The 21,243-nt window shown below is 47.3% G+C and overlaps 1 protein-coding gene across 1 annotated transcript; it reads right to left on the bottom strand.

The window, feature by feature from the left end:
* Positions 1 to 813: 813 nt before the first annotated feature.
* On the bottom strand, positions 814 to 2,458 carry LOC124040711 (myosin-13-like). Its single transcript, XM_046357786.1, has 5 exons — positions 2,417 to 2,458; positions 2,060 to 2,287; positions 1,570 to 1,716; positions 1,225 to 1,381; positions 814 to 845 (listed from the first exon to the last, which is right to left on the bottom strand). Exons 2-5 carry the CDS (start codon positions 2,273 to 2,275, stop codon positions 814 to 816), a joined length of 552 nt encoding a protein of 183 aa, XP_046213742.1. The 5' UTR covers positions 2,276 to 2,287; positions 2,417 to 2,458.
* Positions 2,459 to 21,243: the final 18,785 nt, after the last annotated feature.

Consider the following 21,243-nt stretch of genomic DNA (forward strand, 5'->3'; position numbering starts at 1 on the left):
ATCCTGTACCTCTATCCTGTACCTCTCTCATTAACAAATATCCTGTACCTCTATCCTGTACCTCTCTCATTAACAAATATCCTGTGCCTCTGTATCCTGTACCTTCTCTCATTAACAAAATATCCTGTACCTCTCATTAACAAATATCCTGTACCTCCATCCTGTACCTCTATCCTGTATCCTGTAATTATCCTGCCTCTCTCATTAACAAATGTCCATGTGCCTATACTGTCTCTATCCTGTACCTCTATCCTGTACCTCTATCCTGTATATCTTCCTCTCTCATTAACAAATATCCTGTAATTTATCCTACCTCTATCCATTAACCTCTATCCTGTACCTCTATCCTGTACCTCTCTCATTAACAAATATCCTGTACCTCTATCCTGTACCTCTCATTAACAAACATCCTGTACCTCTATCCTGTACTTGTCTATCCTGTACCTCATATATACATACCTCTATCCTGTACCTTCTATCCTGTACCTCTATCTGTACCTCTATCTGTACCTCTATCCTGTACCTCCTATCTGTGCCTCTGTATCAGTGCCTCTATCCTGTGCCTCTATCCTGTGCCTCTGTCCTGTACCTCTATCCTGTACCTATCTGTGTCATATTATATCCACTGTGCCTCTATACTCCCATGCCTCTATCCTGTACCTCTATCCTGTACCTCTCTCATTAACAAATATCCCCGCTCATCGACTCATTCCTATGCGGAGCCTAATCCATTCATAATGTAATATATCACACCCAAGTGACGCAACATATTGCAGTGGAAACATTTTCTCAAGTGAGATTTTAGTAAACAACTTACGTAATCAGGACGGACTGGTTCTCCTGGTCTGTAACAAAACAACATATTGATTATCATACTCAAGCAACATTATGGGGACATTATTGAATTCATAGCATCATCATGGATTTAAATTAGGAACCTTTTCCATTCAAGGCCAGTGAAATCAGATATTACCAGCAAACTGTTCTAACGTAGACTAGAAAACAGTAGATACATCTCTAAAGCATATTTTAACTTCCATCCATCCATCCATCCAGCCATCCACCCATCCATCCATTCATATACCCATCCATCCATCCATCCATCCATCCATCCATTCATATACCCATCCATCCATCCATCCATCCATCCATCCATCCATCCATCCATCCATCCATCCATCCATCCATCCATCCATCCATCCATCCATCCATTAGAGGTCATACCAATCTGCATGAACTGAAAGGCGTTGTCAGAGACGGAGAAGATATGGGGTGGAGCCTCCATCCTCTTCTTCCCTCTGTAGGCGTTAACAACCTCCATGTCGTACACAGGAAGCCACTTGTAGGGGTTCACCGTGGCACAGAACAGCCCAGAGTAGGTCTGGATGAACGAGAATAAATCCAATTAGGGGATTAGAACAATCAGATTGAAGTTTACCTGGATTTATGTGAGGATGTGGGTGTACTATGGTATAGTAATGTAGGTCTACTGTATTGGTCTGTTTTGGTTTCTACCATGACTTTATGTGTAGTACTGTATGTGTGTGTATGTTTATACAGGTATCTTACATAGATCATCCATGCTGCATAACGCTCTTTGAGGTTATACAACACAGAGGCTTCATTCAGGTAGGTCATCATGGCCATGTCCTCAATCTTGTCGTACTTCGGGGGGTTCATCTGGTAGACGTCCGCTTCCTTGAACTCTTTTCCTGCCTGAAACAGTCAGAAATATAGATTATATGCAGATCAAACTGGACAGGACTGAATTCTGTTTGCTCATTAAATACAAGTTCAATCTTTACATTTAAAAAGAAAATCTGCACAAGCCCATCCAATCCAACGACTTTGTCATCAACCACTGACACACATGGTGATTAGTAACTAGTCAGCACAGAAAATGTCATGCTAATTTTTAAATAGCAGCGATAAAAAGTGTTTGAAGGTTATATTCTGCTGTTGTTACTTATTTCGTTTAGTCTATTGGCATGTTTTGATCATGTTGATGTTTATTTCAAGATATGGAGTAATTTGAATAGTTTTCAAATCAGGCTTTTACCTCCTTAGTGCCGTCCGGATGCGCGACTGTCACAGTACACTTTCCTTCAGCCCTGGCAGTGACCAAACCCTTAAGGTAAAGCTCCTTGGTGTCTGCGACATAGCAGGCGTTCTTTGAATCAAAGGGTGCGGTTTGTGCCTCCATCCTCTCCTTCTCAGGCTTACGGAGGTATATGGCAGCCTTGCCGTAGATTTGCATCTCCGCGTCCGTACTCATGGTGACGGATCACTAGGAAAGAGGCGAAACAAGAAACATGATTGACTCTGTGGTGCTTCCTCCACAGTCAACAGAGTTGTGAGTGGTTTCTCTCACAGAACATTTGTCACTTTTCTTATGAAGACTCAAACTATGTCTCACCTTCTTTTCCCCCTTCTACAGATGAATGTGTACTTCTTGGAGAACCCTGGGAAACATTAGGTTGTTGTAAACACGCACAAGTCTAAAGCATAATCATTTAGCCCCCCGAAGAGGTAGAAAACATTTAGAACGGTGTAATTCAACACATTACAACCTTCATTCAACTCAATCATGACAACCTTGTCCAATTAAACTACAGGTGCAACTGGTAACTTTCATTGTCCTGGTGACAACTCACTTAACTACACATTCTGACAAGAATTCAAATAAATACCCCTGAAAACCCAGTTACATTATAAACCAACCCTTCCATTTATAAACAGCAGGAGAACCACGTTTGGCAGTAAATAAAAGCTACATGTTTCAAGTTAAACACATTTAATGTAAAAACATTTCAAATTAATTCCAGTTGATTGCATATTGTAAAATCTGACAATGCAGAAATAATGTAAATAACTAAATGCAGAAGTAAACTGAAACAGGCCATTTAGCCACTGCCTCACTGCCTCACTGCCTCACTGCCTCACTGCCTCACTGCCTCACATGCTGAGTGCTAAGATGACACAAATGTAAACATGTGAAGAGGTGGAGAGAGTCTTACCACAGAGGAAGAAGGTGTCTGTCTTATGGATGCTGGGGTCTCAGCCTGTTTATATCTGGTTGGAACTGACAACCAGGCAAAAGTTAATTATGGACCACTCTGGTAAAGGACATGGATTGACTGAGAGACCTCTGTATTTCTGTGTCTCACTAGCGCCACCAACTCCCAGGAGCGCCACACTCCCATTACATTAGTTTTTTAATGTAATATGAGTCTCCAAATTGAATTGAGTTAACATCAATAAGAGATAATAATAGTTAATAATGAATAATAATTATGACAGTATCAAAAGTTTGCGGTATCAGATTGACTCCAATGTTTCTACCATAGCACCTCAAGTACTGAAATGGAGTTCCTGTTAACCCAATACCAATAAAAACATTTCACAATCATCTGACCTTATTTCATTCAATTTTAGTTACATTCATCTTTATCAGCAACATAATGTGTTTTTTGACCAATTGTTTTATATTTTGCTTGCAAACAAATCTGAACTGTCTCCTCAGTCACCTCATACTTGTGATCTATCATATTAAAATATGTATTATTATTATTTATTATTATTATTTATTATTTATTTATAAAATACATATTTAAAAGCTATAAAAGTGTTAAATCAACGGTGTAGTTATTTATCTACAGTATGATCTATTGAAGATGCTGCAGGAGCTTTTTTTTTGTCTCACATGTCAGTTGTCTAAAACGGTCCAGGAGGATTCTTCAGGCTTACATAACATCAGTACAGTATTTAAATCATCTTATCCACTCATATTTCTGACAGCCAAGTAGCTGCCTCAAACTTTTATTACACTCTGAGGTAAACCGTTTAGCAGCTGGCTTCTTTAAAACTGCTTTAAAATGACTATGTAGTTACTATAAAGTAACAGATTCCTTTCCATTTCTATGACATTTTAATGAATCCTTTACAATACAGTTTTAATATCTTTCTAACAGACAGCTCTAGCAAATCCAATTGTATTGGTCATATACTGTACACGTATTCAACAGATGGAGTTAACAGATGGTGTTGTTGCTGGTGTAGCGAAATGCTTGTGCTTCTAGTTCCGACAGTGCAACAATATCTAACAAGTAATATCTAACAATTTCACAACATATACCTCAATGCAACTTGTGAAGGAGACACCATCAGCAGAGGCATTGCTTTAAATCATTTTTGGTACATGTATTTGATCAAGGTCTTCTTTATGGACAGGCATTTGACATTCTTCAAACTCTATCAAATCTTTTGTGTTTCAAAACCTCTGCATTTAATAGTCGTTTAAATGTTCTTTGTGTCTAATGTGGTTCCAGCTATATTAATGTTCAATAGGGTGACGTTCAGACAGAAATGTATTGTGTAGAACAGATATGACTGCCTGTCAGGTAGAATAGAGAATCACGTCAGCTCTATTCAATACATTTCTATCAGCAATGTTCAGAACATTTCACCTGAATACCTCCTGTTTGTTCAGTGTCCACCCAGCACATCAGTACAAGAAGCCCCATAGAGGGCAGCTGCTGGATGCACTAGTTGAGCAGATGCCACTGTTATTAGACACAAGATATTTACTTGGCGTGAATGTGGGTGGAGAGAACATCAACACCATGCAGACTAAGAGTTTATGACTTTCAAAGTTATTTTAATGTGCAAAGATCTGCGCTTATTATTCTAATTCGTGTTTTGGTATCCGAGGGACATAGTGCTGGGGTGGAATAAGAACCTGCACAATCTATGTGGATGGGGGCCGTCCAGAACAGGAGTTTCTGGCTTCTGGTAACACACTGTTAACTGGGATGTCATTAAACCATTGAGTAAACTATCATTATAAAACTGCCATTGTACATAGTTAACATATTTTGGCAGGAATCTTGGGAGGATCAGACAGTAACTCTTGATCCAAGACATTTAATGGTGCCTTCAACGACTTAGGCTCGCAAAGTAGTCGCAAAGTAATCACCACAGACAGGAGTTTGCCTGAGACAACTGGAGTACACCCAAGAGGCTCTGGCACTTTTAACATGATTCAGTCCATTAAAATGTCACAGTCAAAATGTACATCTGGATATGACATGTCACATGCTGTGGCGTCGATCCACAGAACAACCAAGCTGCATTCCTTCCAGCTCTTATTCACATCTCAATTATCTCACTGTCCATCTGTTATGGTGGCCAACGTCAGCAATGACAGGACCTCGTGGTCGACTAATAAGGTCTAGATAATGTGCTGTTCTGAACCGGATCTCTCTGTGATCCACATTACAGGTTATGAGGTCTAAATAATGTGCTGTTCTGAACCGGATCTCTCTGTGGTCCACATTACAGATAATGAGGTCTAAATAATGTGCTGTTCTGAACCGGAACTCTCTGTGGTCCACATTACAGGTTATGAAGTCTTTTCAGCACGCAGTGTGAAGTCAATGAGGGCTAATATCATTCAACTCAGACATTTACAAGGAGAAACACATGGATCAATTAGCCGTTGTGTTTTCTATCAAGCTTTACAGATCTTTAGACAAACATACAACATGTTACAAGAAGTTGTCCCCATGGTGACCCCCTGTCAGTGTAGTTCCCATGGTGACCCCCTGTCAGTGTAGTTCCCATGGTGACCCCCTGTCAGTGTAGTTCCCATGGTGACCCCCTGTCAGTGTAGTTCCCATGGTGACCCCCTGTCAGTGTAGTCCCCATGGTGACCCCTGTCAGTGAACTTCTCAGCCAATGGCCACGTTCTGAAAACTGGGTGTCGTGTGAATGACATGCAGACTAAAGTTGTTTTGGAATGTTACCCGCTGACACAGAAATGTCAAAGTATCAAACCCCAACTGCTGAGCTGTTGTTGACACTCCAATTTCATTCCATACAGTCCACAGCAGAGTCACAAGAAGTAGAGTCTACCAAAGCAACAGATGAGTTACGAGCCCAATATGGCCATGTTTAGTGGTCAGAAATACATCCAGCTTCCACAGCAATCTCTAAGGTAATTTAGCATTGCTTCGTTGCTTTGTTGGCAGATCTGCTGCTATTTGAGCCGTGTTCCAGAGATGGCCTCCTTCTTCATGGACTGCCTTATTTTTAGACTCACCAACTTGTTCATGGAATTAGGATCAGTCCACACCGTCCCCTCTCTCATCCTCCCAGAGCAGGTCGACCTGTACACAGACACAGGGAAAATACTGCCCATTTAATGGTAAAACCCTGTCTGACTCTAACATCTAGCACCTGGAAATAATCACAGTAGGCGACGCATGTCACACAGCAAACATACATAAAACTGGGAATCCCACACACATAAGAGTCTGGGGGAGTAGGGACTAGCCAAGCCTTTCTGAGAGTCCAAGCCTGTAGAGTCTGGGGGAGCAGGGGAATCACGAGCCAAGCCTTTAGTAGAGTCTGGGGAGCAGGGAATCATCCTAGCCAAGCCTTTCGTAGAGTCTGGGGATCAGGGGAATCATCCTAGCCAAGCCTTTAGTAGAGTCTGGGGGAGCAGGGGAATCGGCCCTAGCCAAGCCTTAGTAGAGTCTGGGGGAGCAGGGGACCATCCTAGCCAAGCCTTTAGTAGAGTCTGGGGGAGCAGGGGAATCTGGCTCCTCAAGCCTTTAGTAGAGTCTGGGGAGCATGGGACTCGCCCTAGCCAAGCCTTTAGTAGAGTCTGGGGGAGCAGGGGACTGGCTCCCAGCCAAGCCTTTAGTAGAGTCTGGGGAGCAGGAGAATTTTCTAGCCAAGCCTTAGTAGAGTCTGGGGAGCATGGGACTCGTCCAAGCCAAGCCTTTAGTAGAGTCTGGGGGAGCAGGGGGATTGTCCTACAAGCCTTTAGTAGAATCTGGGGAGCAGGGGAATCGTTCCAGCCAAGCCTTTAGTAGAGTCTGGGGGAGCAGGGGACTCGCCCTAGCCAAGCCTTAGTAGAGTCTGGGGGAGCAGGGGACTCTTTGGTAGAGTCCTAGCTAGCAAGCCTTTAGTAGAGTCTGTTGGAGCAGGGGATCTGGGGGAGCAGGGGCCCTAGCCAAGCCTTTAGTAGAGTCTGGGGGAGCAGGGGACTTGTTCTAGCCAAGCCTTTAGTAGAGTCTGGGGAAACAGGGGACTCGTCCTAGCCAAGCATTTAGTAGAGTCTGGGGAGATAGGGGACTCCTGCCCTAGCCAAGCCTTTAGTAGAGTCTGGGGGAGCAGGGTACTCGCTCTAGCCAAGCCTTTAGTAGAGTCTGGGGGAGCAGGGACCTGTCCTAGCCAAGCATTTAGTAGAGTCTGTATGGTGGACCTTATCCGAGCCAAGCCTTTAGTAGAGTCAGTGACAACCCATCCACTAGATGGCCCGAGTCAATGATCACGTTTACTTCCAGCTGAGCTTCCAGTTGAAGCCGCATCCGCCATAAGACCATGGTGCTTGCCTACGGAGCTGTGAGGGGAACGGCACCTCAGTACCTCCAGGCTCTGATCAGGCCCTACACCCTGCACTGCGTTCATCCACCTCTGGCCTGCTCGCCTCCCTACCACTGAGGAAGTACAGTTCCCGCTCAGCCCAGTCAAAACTGTTCGCTGCTCTGGCCCCCAATGGTGGAACAAACTCCCTCACGACGCCAGGACAGCGGAGTCAATCACCACCTTCCGGAGACACCTGAAACCCCACCTCTTTAAGGAATACCTAGGATAGGATAAAGTAATCCTTCTCACCCCCCCTTTAAGATTTAGATGCATTATTGTAAAGTGACTGTTCTACTGGATGTCATAAGGTGCATGCACCAATTTGTAAGTCGCTCTGGATAAGAGTGTCTGCTAAATGACTTAAATGTAAATGTAAATGTTTTCAAGTGAAACACTTCACATCCAGTCACACTATTTGGAAGACCGATTTAAATAATGGGGGAAATGGTTAGTGTCTCTGTCTGCCTGTGAATGAGTTGAATAGAAGGAGTTGAACAGAAGGAGTTGAACAGAAGGAGTTGAATAGAAGGAGTTGAATAGAAGGAGTTGAATAGAAGGAGTTGAATAGAAGGAGTTGATTAGAAGGAGTTGAATAGAAGGAGTTGAATAGAAGGAGTTGAATAGAAGGAGTTGAATAGAAGGAGTTGATTAGAAGGAGTTGAATAGAAGGAATCCCAAACACACTATTTGGAAGACTGATTTAAATAATGGGGGAAATGGAAACTTTTGACTGGTGCTGTATATCTTAAATGAGTACATTTTCATGAATAAGTCGATATAATCATCAAGCCCATTTAAAAGACAGGACCCGGAAGTATGACGCAGGACGACACCACTTGCACATCGTATTAAGAGCAGCTGTAATGGGGCTTGGGAGTCATGGGGCTTGGGAGTCATGGGGCTTGGGTGTCATGGGGCTTGGGTGTCATGGGGCTTGGGTGTCATGGGGCTTGGGTGTCATGGAGCTTGGGCGGCATGGGGCTTGGGCGTCATGGGGGCTTGGGCGGCCATGGGCTTGGGCCGTGGGGCTTGGGCGTCGTGCGGCTTGGGCGTCGTGGGGCTTGGGCGTCGTGGGGCTTGGGCGCCGGGGGCTTGGGCGTCGGGGCTTGGGCGTCAGGGGGCTTGGGCGTCATGCGACTTTGGTGTCATGGGGCTTGGGCGTCATGGGGGCTTGGGAGTCATGGGGCTTGGGGTCATTGGGGGGCGTCATGGGGCTTGGGGTGTCATGGGGCTTGGGTTTGGGGTGTCATGGGGCTTGGGCGTCATGGGGCTTGGGTGTCATGGGGGAGTGTCATGGGGCTTGGGAGTCATGGGGGGCTGGGGCTTGTATGTCATGGGGCTTGGGGAGTTGGGTGGGAGTCATGGGGCTTGGGTGGCTTGGGTGTAATGGGGCTTGGGTGTCATGGGGGCTTGGGCGTCATGGGGCTTGGGGCTTGGGGTGGGAGTCATGGGGCTTGGGTGTCATGGGGCTTGGGAGTCATGGGGTGGGAGTCATGGGGCTTGGGAGTCATGGGGCTTGGGCGTAATGGGGCGTGGGTGTAATGGGGCTTGGGAGTCATGGGGCTTGGGTGTCATGGGGCTTGGGTGTCATGGGGCTTGGGTGTAATGGGCTTGGGTGTCATGTGGGGCCTGGGTGCCATGGGGCTTGGGAGTCATGGGGCTTGGGAGTCATGGGGCTTGGGAGTCATGGGGCTTGGGAGTCATGGGCTTGGGAGTCATGGGGCTTGGGGTGTGGGAGTCATGGGGCTTGGGCGTAATGGGGCGTGGGTGTAATGGGGCTTGGGTGTATGTGGGGCTTGGGAGTCATGGGCTTGGAGAGTCATGGGGCTTGGGTGTCATGGGGCTTGGGTGTAATGGGGCTTGGGTGTCATGTGGCTTGGGAGTCATGGGGCTTGGGAGTCATGGGGTCAGGGGAGTCATGGGGCTTGGGAGTCATGGGGCTTGGGTGTAATGGGGTTTGGGGGGCTTGGGGTGTCATGCGCTTGGGTGGGGCTTGGGAGTAATGGGGGCTTGGGCGTCATGGGGCTTGGGAGTCATGGGGCTTGGGGAGTCATGGGGCTTGGGTAATGGGGCTTGGGAGTCATGGGGCTTGGGAGTCATGGGGCTTGGGAGTCATGGGCTTGGGGAGTCATGGGGCTTGGGGGTGTAATGGGGCTTGGGTGTCATGGGGCTTGGGTGTCATGGGGCTTGAGCGTCATGGGGCTTGGGAGTCATGGGGCTTGGGAGTCATGGGGCCTGGGTGTAATGGGGCTTGGGTGTCATGGGGGCTTGGGAGTCATGGGGTTGGGAGTCATGGGGTTTGGGAGTCATGGGGGGCTTGGGTGTAATGGGGCTTGGGTGGGGTAATGGGGTTTGGGAGTCATAGGGCTTGGGTGTCATGGGCTTGGGAATGGGGCTTGGGAGTGGGGCTTGGGAGTCATGGGGCTTGGGTGTACGGGGCTTGGGGGGGTAATGGGGTTTGGGGGGCTTTGGGGGTAATGGGGCTTGGGGGCTTGGGAGTAATGGGGCTTGGGGTAATGGGGTGGGGTCTTGGGTAATGGGGCTTGGGGTGTCATGGGGCTTGGGAGTCATGGGGAGTCGATGTCGTCGGGATCTTGTGGGCTATACCGGCCTTGTCTCAGGATGGTAAGTTGGTGGTTGAAGATTTCCTCTAGTGGTGGTGTGGGGGGGCTGTGCTTTGGCAAAGTGGGTGGGGTTATATCCTTTTCCTGTTTGGCCCTGTCCGGGGTGTCCTCGGATGGGGCCACAGTGTCTCCTGACCCCTCCTGTCTCAGCCTCCAGTATTTATGCTGCAGTAGTTTAGTGTGTCGGGGGCTAGGGTCAGTTTGTTTATCTGAGTACTTCTCCTGTCCTATTCGGTGTCCTGTGAAACTAAGTGTGTGTTCTCTAATTCTCTCCTTCTCTTCTTTTTTCTCTCGGAGGACCCGAGCCCTAGGACCATGCCCAGGACTACCTGACATGATGACTCCTGCTGTCCCCAGTCCACCTGGCCATGCTGCTGCTCCAGTCAACTGGCCTGGGCCCTAGGACCATGTCCCAGGACTACCTGACATGAGGACTCCTTGCTGTCCCCAGTCCACCTGGCCATGCTCCTGCTCCAGCTTCAACTGTTCTGCCTTACTATTATTCAACCATGCTGGTCATTTATGAACATTTGAACATCTTGGCCACGTTTATGTTATAATCTCCACGGCACAGCCAGAAGAGGACTGGCCACCCCACATATGCTCTCTCTAATTCCTCCCTTTCTTTCTCTCGGGAGGACCTGAGCCCTAGACCGTGCCCCAGGACTACCTGACATGATAGCTCCCTGCTGTCCCCAGTCCACCTGACTGTGCTGCTGCTCCAGTTTCAACTGTTCTGCCTTATTATTATTTGACCATGCTGGTCATTTATGAACATTTGAACATCTTGGTCATGTTCTGTTATAATCTCTACCCGGCACAGCCAGAAGAGGACTGGCCACCCCACATAGCCCGGTTCCTCTCAGGTTTCTTTCCTAGGTTTTGGCCTTTCTAGGAGTTTTTCCTAGCCACCGTGCTTTACACCTGCATTGTTTGCTGTTTGGGGTTTTAGGGCTGGTTTCTGTACAGCACTTTGAGATATCAGCTGATGTACAAGGGCTATATAAATAAATTTGATTTGATTTGATGGGGCTTGGGTGTCATGGGGCTTGGGTGTCATGGGGCTTGGGTGTCATGGGGCTTGGGTGTCATGGGGCTTGGGGTGTCATGGCGGTGCTGAAGGGACGTCATGAATAGGTCTCGCATCACCATCAGCACCCCCAAGAAATAATGTGTTTTTCACGCACAAACCCATATACTGGAAACACCCAACGACTAAACCCTCAGTTACCCTGCTGCCGCCACTTCCTCACACACTCTCTGATCCTTTTAAACACCAATGGTAATGTCTACAAAATATTATCTTACCAAATGTAAATATGCACCGCCTTGTAACCAGAAGGTGTTGTTTACATAGCTAGCTCGTCTACTGGTGTGAAAACCTGACTGCAGGGTGTTAGCAAAGATACACATGTTTCCCTATTCATCTGTGGTGAATGGTGTAGTCAAGAATCAATATCATGCTAGTTCATTTAAACACTGATTCATTCATTTAAACACTGAGTAATGCTATGCATTTCATGAAATATAGAGTTTCTCGTGCTGGTACAAATGTGCACTGCTCATGCTATTTAAGATACAAACATTTTGAAATATTTTTGATTGTGTTTCCTTCTACACACACCTGGGTCTACTGTGGAGATCCCCTGCCAGTTTCCAATAGAGCACACACACACACACACACACACACACACACACACACACACACACACACACACACACACACACACACACACACACACACACACACACACACACACACACACACACACACACACACACACACACACACACACACACACACACACACAGATATACACACACACACACACACACACACACACACACACACACACACACACACACACACACACACACACACACACACACACACACACACACACACACACACACACACCCGTAGTCTAGCCAGCCCATGGAGAAGCACTTGCTGAGTCATGCATTGATCCCTGGCACTTAACCCTACCCTAAACTCTAACCCTAACTCTAACCCCTACCCTTATCCTTACCCTAAACTCCAACCCTAACCCTAACCCTAACCCCTACCCTTATCCTAAACTCCAACCCTAACCCTAACCCCTAAACTAAACTCTAACCCCTACCCTTATCCTTACCCTAAACTCTAACCCCTACCCTTATCCTTACCCTAAACTCTAACCCTAACCCAAACCCCTAACCCTAACCCTTATCCTTACCCTAAACCCTAACCCCAACCCTTATCCTTACCCTAAACTCTAACCCTAACCCTAACCCCTACCCTTACCCTAAACTCTAACCCAAACCCAAACCCAAACCCCTAACCCTAACTCTAACCCCCTACCATTATCCTTACCCTAAACTTTAACCCTAACCCAAACCCCTAACCCCTAACCCTAACCCTTATCCTTACCCTAAAACTCTAACCCTAACCCTAACCCTTATCCTTACCCTAAACCTAGCCCTAACCTTAACCCTTAACTTAAACCATTTCAAATGTAAACTTCAATGGGATTAGGGACATCCCAAGGATGCTGGATATCACAGACCATTTTCAAATCAGATTTGAACCACATTCATAGGTGGTTTGAAATCAGGAACAAATCAAATTCATGGTCATGAACGGTTAAACTTGATGTAAAAAAAACAAACATTTGTTTTGTGTCTCTTACGTGTTGGGCGCTAGCTACTCAGTTGACAGTTTGGCAAGAAAATGTGCTAGCGAACTAGATTGTTTACACCCTAAGGTCGATGTCCCTGCCCAACATTAAATATAATTAGCATAATTCAAAAACTACCCATAAAAATCTGTCAATTGAATCTAGAAATATCCGGTTCTTTGCATTGACGTGTCTCAATCCTCCGCATCCGACGATGTCCCACTTCCTCATCTATGGGCTGTAGTACTGTAGTAGAGGACAACATCCGACGATGTCTCACTTCCACATCTATGGGCTGTAGTACTGTAGTAGAGGACAACATCAGACTATGTCCCACTTCCACATCTATGGGCTGTAGTACTGTAGTAGAGGACAACATCAGACTATGTCTCACTTCCACATCTATGGGCTGTAGTACTGTAGTAGATGCCAACTTTTAAATATATTTTGTATAGCTAAAGGGTTCCTAAAATTCAAAAATGAAATAGCTAAATTAGCCACAGTATGACCATCGTATTAAAACAATTCCATATGTTAGCTTAGTAGAATCCCTGAAAGAGATTCTGGAGGGAAATGGGAGGAGCCTGAAGAATGTCCAAAACAATCAGATAAATAACCACAGTTAACCTTTCCACCCTGACCTCTGTGAGTCAACATGTAGTATAACTATTCAACACAGTTAACCTCTCCACCCTGACCTCCGTGAGTCAACATGTAGGGAATGCTTCCCTGACAGGTGGTTGGCCAGTCTATTTATAGACAAAGTGTGTTAGTGTTTTAGGAAACAGGGATCAATGCAGGACTCAGCAAAGGCTTCTCCATGGGCTGGCTAGACTACGGTGGTGTGTGTGTGTTTCTGTGTGTGTGTGTGCTCTATAGGAAACTGGCAGGGGATCTCCACAGTAGACCCAGGTGTGTGTGGAGAAGGAAACACAATCAAAAATATTTCAAAATGTTTGTATCTTAAATAGCATGAGCAGTGCACATTTGTACCAGCACGAGAAACTCTATATTTCATGAAATGCATAGCATTACTCAGTGTTTAAATGAATGAATCAGTGTTTAAATGAACTAGCATGATATTGATTCTTGACTACACCATTCACCATAGATGAATAGGGGAAACATGTGTATCTTTGCTAACACCCTGCAGTCAGGTTTTCACACCAGTAGACGAGCTAGCTATGTAAACAACACCTTCTGGTTACAAGGCGGTGCATATTTACATTTGGTAAGATAATATTTTGTAGACATTACCATTGGTGTTTTAAAAGGATCAGAGAGTGTGTGAGGAAGTGGCGGCAGCAGGGTAACTGAGGGTTTAGTCGTTGGGTGTTTCCAGTATATGGAGTTTGTGCGTGAAAAACACATTATTTCTTGGGGTGCTGATGGCGATGCGAGACCTATTCATGACGTCCCTTCAGCACCGCCATGACGCCAAGCCCCATGACGCCCAAGCCCCATGACACCCAAGCCCCATGACACCCAAGCCCCATGACACCCAAGCCCCATGACACCCAAGCCCCATGACTCCCAAGCACCATGACACCCAAGCTCCATGACACCCAAGCCCCATGACTCCCAAGCCCCATTGCACCCAAGCCCCATGACGCCCAAGCCCCATGACTCCCCAAGCCCCATGACGCCCAAGCCCCATGACTCCCAAGCCCCATGACTCCCAAGCCCCAAGCCCCATGACGCCCAAGCCCCATGACTCCCAAGCCCCATGACGCCCAAGCCCCATGACGCCCAAGCCCCATGACTCCCAAGCCCCATGACACCCAAGCCCCATGACTCCCAAGCCCCATGACGCCCAAGCCCCATGACTCCCAAGCCCCATGACTCCCAAGCCCCATGACACCCAAGCCCCATGACTCCCAAGCCCCATGACGCCCAAGCCCCATGACTCCCAAGCCCCATGACGCCCAAGCCCCATGACTCCCAAGCCCCATGACTCCCAAGCCCCATGACGCCCAAGCCCCATGACGCCCAACCCCATGACGCCCAAGCCCCATGACGCCCAAGCCCCATGACGCCCAACCCCATGACGCCCAAGCCCCATGACTCCCAAGCCCCATGACGCCCAAGCCCCATGACTCCCAAGCCCCATTACAGCTGCTCTTAATACGATGTGCAAGTGGTGTCGTCCTGCGTCATACTTCCGGGTCCTGTCTTTTAAATGGGCTTGATGATTATATCGACTTATTCATGAAAATGTGCTCATTTAAGATATACAGCACCAGTCAAAAGTTTCCATTTCCCCCATTATTTAAATCAGACTTCCAAATAGTGTTGTGGGATTCCTTCTGTTCAACTCCTTTTATTCAACTCCTTCTATTCAACTCCTTCTGTTCAACTCCTTCTATTCAACTCATTCTGTTCAACTCCTTCTGTTCAACTCCTTCTATTCAACTCCTTCTGTTCAACTCCTTCTGTTCAACTCATTCACAGGCAGACAGGAACACTTTCCATTTCCCCATTATTTAAATCAGTCTTCCAAATAGTGTGACTGGATGTGAAGTGTTTCACTTGTAAACATTGATCATTGGCCTCGGGCCATCTAGTGGATTGGGTTGTCACTGACTCTACCAAAGGCTTGGCTCGGACGAGTCCCCTGCTCCCCCAGACTCTACTAAAGCTTGGCTAGGACGAGTCCCTGCTCCCCAGACTCTACTAAAGGCTTGGCTAGACGAGTCCCCTGCTCCCCCAGACTCTACTAAAAGGCTTGGCTAGGACGAGTCCCCTGCTCCCCCAGACTCTACTAAAGGCTTGGCTAGAACGAGCCCCCTGCTCCCCCAGACTCTACCAAAGGCTTGGCTTGGACGAGTCCCCTGCTCTCCCAGACTCTACTAAAGGCTTGGCTAGGACGAGTCCCCTGCTCCCCCAGACTCTACTAAAGGCTTGGCTAGGACGAGTCCCCTGCTCCCCCAGACTCTACTAAAGGCTTGGCTTGGACGAGTCCCCTGCTCCCCCAGACTCTACTAAAGGCTTGGCTAGGACGAGTCTCCTGCTCCCCCAGACTCTACTAAAGGCTTGGCTAGGACGAGTCCCCTGCTCCCCCAGACTCTACTAGAGGCTTGGCTAGGACGAGTCCCCTGCTCCCCCAGACTCTACTAAAGGCTTGGCTAGGACGAGTCCCCTGCTCCCCCAGACTCTACTAAAGGCTTGGCTAGGACGAGTCCCTGCTCCCCCAGACTCTACTAAAGGCTTGGCTAGGACGAGTCCTCTGCTCCCCCAGACTCTACTAAAGTCTTGGCTAGGACGAGTCCCCTGCTCCCCCAGACTCTACTAAAGGCTTGGCTAGAACGAGTCCCCTGCTCCCCCAGACTCTACCAAAGTCCCCTGCTCCCCCAGACTCTACTAAAGGCTTGGCTGGACGAGTCCCCTGCTCCCCCAGACTCTACTAAAGGCTTCGCTAGGACGAGTCGCCTGCTCCCCCAGACTCTACTAAAGGCTTGGCTTGGACGAGTCCCCTGCTCCCCCAGACTCTACTAAAGGCTTGGCTAGGATGAGTCCCCTGCTCCCCCAGACTCTACTAAAGGCTTGGCTAGGACAAGTCCCCTGCTCCCCCAGACTCTACCAATTGGCTTGGCTAGGACGAGTCCCCTGCTCCCCCAGACTCTACTAAAGGCTTGGCTAGGACGAGTCCCCTGCTCCCCCAGACTCTACTAAAGGCTTGGCTTGGGACGAGTCCCCTGCTCCCCCAGACTCTACTAAAGGCTTGGCTAGGACGAGTCCCCTGCTCCCCCAGACTCTACTAAAGGCTTGGCTAGGACGAGTCCCCTGCTCCCCCAGACTCTACTAAAGGCTTGGCTAGGACGAGTCCCCTGCTCCCCAGACTCTACTAAAGGCTTGGCTGGGACGAGTCCCCTGCTCCCCCAGACTCTACTAAAAGCTTGGCTAGGACGAGTCCCCTGCTCCCCCAGACTCTACTAAAGGCTTGGCTAGGACGAGTCCCCTACTCCCCCAGACTCTACTAAAGGCTTGGCTAGGACGAGTCCCCTGCTCCCCCAGACACTTATGTGTGTGGGATTCCCAGTTTTAAGTATGTTCTCTGTGTGACATGCGTCACCTACTGTGATTATTTCCAGGTGCTAGATGTTAGAGTCAGACAGGATTTTACCATTAAATGGGCAGTATTTTCCCTGTGTCTGTGTACAGGTTGACCTGCTCTGGGAGGATGAGAGAGGGACGGTGTGGACTGATCCTAATTCCATGAACAAGTTGGTGAGTCTAAAAAATAAGGCAGTCCATGAAGAAGGAGGCCATATCCTCTGGAACACGGCTCAAATAGCAGCAGATCTGCCAACAAAGCAACGAAGCAATGCTAAATTACCTTAGAGATTGCTGTGGAAGCTGGATGTATTTCTGACCACTAAACATGGCCATATTGGGCTCGTAACTCATCTGTTGCTTTGGTAGACTCTACTTCTTGTGACTCTGCTGTCGACTGTATGGGATGAAATTGGAGTGTCAACAACAGCTCAGCAGTTGGGGTTTGATACTTTGACATCTCTGTGTCAGCGGGTAACATTCCAAAACAACTTTAGTCTGCATGTCATTCTGACACCCAGTTTCAGAACGTGGCCATTGGCTGGAGAAGTTCACTGACAGGGGGGGTCACCATGGGGACTACACTGACAGGGGGGGTCACCATGGGAACTACACTGACAGGGGGGGTCACCATGGGAACTACACTGACAGGGGGGGTCACCATGGGAACTACACTGACAGGGGGGTCACCATGGGAACTACACTGACAGGGGGGGGTCACCATGGGGACAACTTCTTGTAACATGTTGTATGTTTGTCTAAAGATCTGTAAAGCTTGATAGAAAAACACAACGGCTAATTGATCCATGTGTTTCTCCTTGTAAATGTCTGAGTTGAATATTACATTTTCCCCTCCATTGACTTCACACTGCATGCTGAAAAGACCTCATAACCTGTAATGTGGATCACAGAGAGATCCGGTTCAGAACAGCACATTATCTAGACCTCATAACCTGTAATGTGGACCACAGAGAGATCCGGTTCAGAACAGCACATTATCTAGACCTCATAACCTGTAATGTGGACCACAGAGAGATCCGGTTCAGAACAGCACATTATTTAGACCTCATAACCTGTAATGTGGACCACAGAGAGATCCGGTTCAGAACAGCACATTATTTAGACCTCATAACCTGTAATGTGGACCACAGAGAGATCCGGTTCAGAACAGCACATTATCTAGACCTCATAACCTGTAATGTGGACCACAGAGAGATCCGGTTCAGAACAGCACATTATCTAGACCTCATAACCTGTAATGTGGATCACAGAGATCCGGTTCAGAACAGCACATTATCTAGACCTTATTAGTCGACCACGAGGTCCTGTCATTGCTGACGTTGGCCACCATAACAGATGGACAGTGAGATAATTGAGATGTGAATAAGAGCTGAAGGAATGCAGCTTGGTTGTTCTGTGGATCGACGCCACAGCATGTGACATGTCATATCCAGATGTACATTTTGACTGTGACATTTTAATGGACTGAATCATGTTAAAAGTGCCAGAGCCTCTTGGGTGTCTCAGTTGTCTCAGGCAAACTCCTGTCTGTGGTGATTACTTTGCGACTACTTTGCGAGCCTAAGTCGTTGAAGGCACCATTAAATCAAATCAAATCAAATCAAATCAAATTTATTTATATAGCCCTTCGTACATCAGCTGATATCTCAAAGTGCTGTACAGAAACCCAGCCTAAAACCCCAAACAGCAAACAATGCAGGTGTAAAAGCACGGTGGCTAGGAAAAACTCCCTAGAAAGGCCAAAACCTAGGAAGAAACCTAGAGAGGAACCGGGCTATGTGGGGTGGCCAGTCCTCTTCTGGCTGTGCCGGGTAGAGATTATAACAGAACATGACCAAGATGTTCAAATGTTCATAAATGACCAGCATGGTCAAATAATAATAAGGCAGAACAGTTGAAACTGGAGCAGCAGCACAGTCAGGTGGACTGGGGACAGCAAGGAGCCATCATGTCAGGTAGTCCTGGGGCACGGTCCTAGGGCTCAGGTCAGTTGAAACTGGAGCAGGAGCATGGCCAGGTGGACTGGGGACAGCAAGGAGTCCTCATGTCAGGTAGTCCTGGGACATGGTCCTAGGGCCCAGGCCAGTTGAAACTGGAGCAGCAGCATGGCCAGGTGGACTGGGGACAGCAAGGAGTCATCATGTCAGGTAGTCCTGGGGCATGGTTCTAGGGCTCAGGTCCTCCGAGAGAGAGAAAGAAAGAGAGAAGGAGAGAATTAGAGAACGCACACTTAGATTTACACAGGACACCGAATAGGACAGGAGAAGTACTCCAGATAAACAAACTGACCCTAGCCCCCCGACACATAAACTACTGCAGCATAAATACTGGAGGCTGAGACATTAAAATGTATTGGATGAAGAGTTACTGTCTGATCCTCCCAAGGTCCTGCCAAAATATGTTAACTATGTACAATGACAGTTTTATAATGACAGTTTACTCAATGGTTTAATGACATCTGCCAGTTAACAGTGTGTCAGAAGCCAGAAACTCCTGTTCTGGACAGCCCCCATCCACATGGTGTGCAGGTTCTTATTCCACCCCAGCACTATGTCCCTCGGATACCAAAACACAGGTCGAATATCATGCCAGATCTTTGCACATTAAAATAACTTTGAAAGTCATAAACTCTTAGTCTGCATGGTGTTGATGTTCTCTCCACCCACAAACACACCAAGTAAATATCTTGTGTCTAGTGGCATCTGCTCAACTAGTGCATCCAGCAGCTCCCCTCTATGGGGCTTCTTGTACTGATGTGCTGGGTGGACACTGAACAAACAGGAGGTATTCAGGTGAAATGTTCTGAACATTGCTGATAGAAATGTATTGAATAGAGCTGACGTGATTCTCTATTCTACCTGACAGACAGTCATATATGTTCTACACAATACATTTCTGTCTGAACGTCACCCTATTGAACATTAATATAGCTGGAACCATGATGATGCTATGAATTCAATAATGTCCCCATAATGTTGCTTGAGTATGATAATCAATATGTTGTTTTGTTGCAGACCAGGAGAACCAGTCCGTCCTGATTACGTAAGTTGTTTACTAAAATCTCACTTGAGAAAATGTTTCCACTGCAATATGTTGTGTCACTTTGATGTGATATATTACATTATGAATGGATTAGGCTCCGCATAGGAATGAGTCGATGAGCGGGGATATTTGTTAATGAGAGAGGTACAGGATAGAGGTACAGGATAGAGGTACAGGATAGAGTTACAGGATAGAGGTACAGGATAGAGTTACAGGATAGAGGTACAGGATAGAGGTACAGGATAGAGGTACAGGATAGAGGTACAGGATAGAGGTACAGGATAGAGTTACAGGATAGAGGTACAGGATAGAGTTACAGGATAGAGGTACAGGATAGAGGTACAGGATAGAGGTACAGGATAGAGGTACAGGATAGAGGTACGGGATAGAGGTACAGGATAGAGGTACAGGATAGAGGTACAGGATAGAGTTACGGGATAGAGGTACGGGATAGAGGTACGGGATAGAGGTACGGGATAGAGGTACAGGATAGAGGTACAGGATAGAGGTACGGGATAGAGGTACGGGATAGAGGTACAGGATAGAGGTACGGGATAGAGGTACAGGATAGAGGTACACGATAGAGTTACAGGATAGAGGTACACAATAGAGTTACAGGATAGAGGTACAGGATAGAGGTACGGGATAGAGGTACGGGATAGAGGTACGGGATAGAGGTACAGGATAGAGATACAGGATAGAGGTACGGGATAGAGGTACGGGATAGAGGTACAGGATAGAGGTACAGGATAGAGGTACAGGATAGAGGTACGGGATAGAGGTACGGGATAGAGGTACGGGATAGAGGTACGGGAGAGAGGTACGGGATAGAGGTACGTGATAGAGGTACGGGATAGAGGTACGGGATAGAGGTACGGGACAGAGGTACAGGACAGAGGTACAGGACAGAGGTACAGGATAGAGGTACGGGATAGAGGTACGGGATAGAGGTTCAGGATAGAGGTACGGGATAGAGGTACGGGATAGAGGTACAGGATAGAGGTATAGAGGTACAGGATAGAGGTACAGGATAGAGGATAGAGGGTACAGGATAGAGGGTACAGGATAGAGGGTACAGGATAGAGGGTACAGGATAGATGATAGAGGTACAGGATAGAGGGTACAGGATAGAGGGTACAGGATAGAGGATAGAGGTACAGGATAGAGGGTACAGGATAGAGGATAGAGGTACAGGATAGAGGTACAGGATAGAGGATAGAGGGTACAGGATAGAGGGTACAGGATAGAGGGTACAGGATAGATGATAGAGGTACAGGATAGAGGGTACAGGATAGAGGGTACAGGATAGAGGATAGAGGTACAGGATAGAGGGTACAGGATAGAGGATAGAGGTACAGGATAGAGGTACAGGATAGAGGTACAGGATAGAGGTACGGGATAGAGGATAGAGG

This window comes from Oncorhynchus gorbuscha, linkage group LG08 (genome assembly GCF_021184085.1).
Source record: "Oncorhynchus gorbuscha isolate QuinsamMale2020 ecotype Even-year linkage group LG08, OgorEven_v1.0, whole genome shotgun sequence".
NCBI classification, from domain to species: Eukaryota; Metazoa; Chordata; class Actinopteri; order Salmoniformes; family Salmonidae; genus Oncorhynchus; species Oncorhynchus gorbuscha.

What these genes read in the sequence shown, in the direction of transcription:
- LOC124040711 (XM_046357786.1), bottom strand. Translation starts at nt 2,275, where the DNA reads ATGAGTACGGACGCGGAGATGCAAATCTACGGCAAGGCTGCCATATAC. An exon ending in ATGCAGCATGGATGATCTAT is followed by an intron (nt 1,382 to 1,569) that starts GTAAGATACCTG and finishes TCGTTCATCCAG; the next exon opens with ACCTACTCTGGGCTGTTCTG. An exon ending in CTTTCAGTTCATGCAGATTG is followed by an intron (nt 846 to 1,224) that starts GTATGACCTCTA and finishes GTTTTGTTACAG; the next exon opens with ACCAGGAGAACCAGTCCGTC.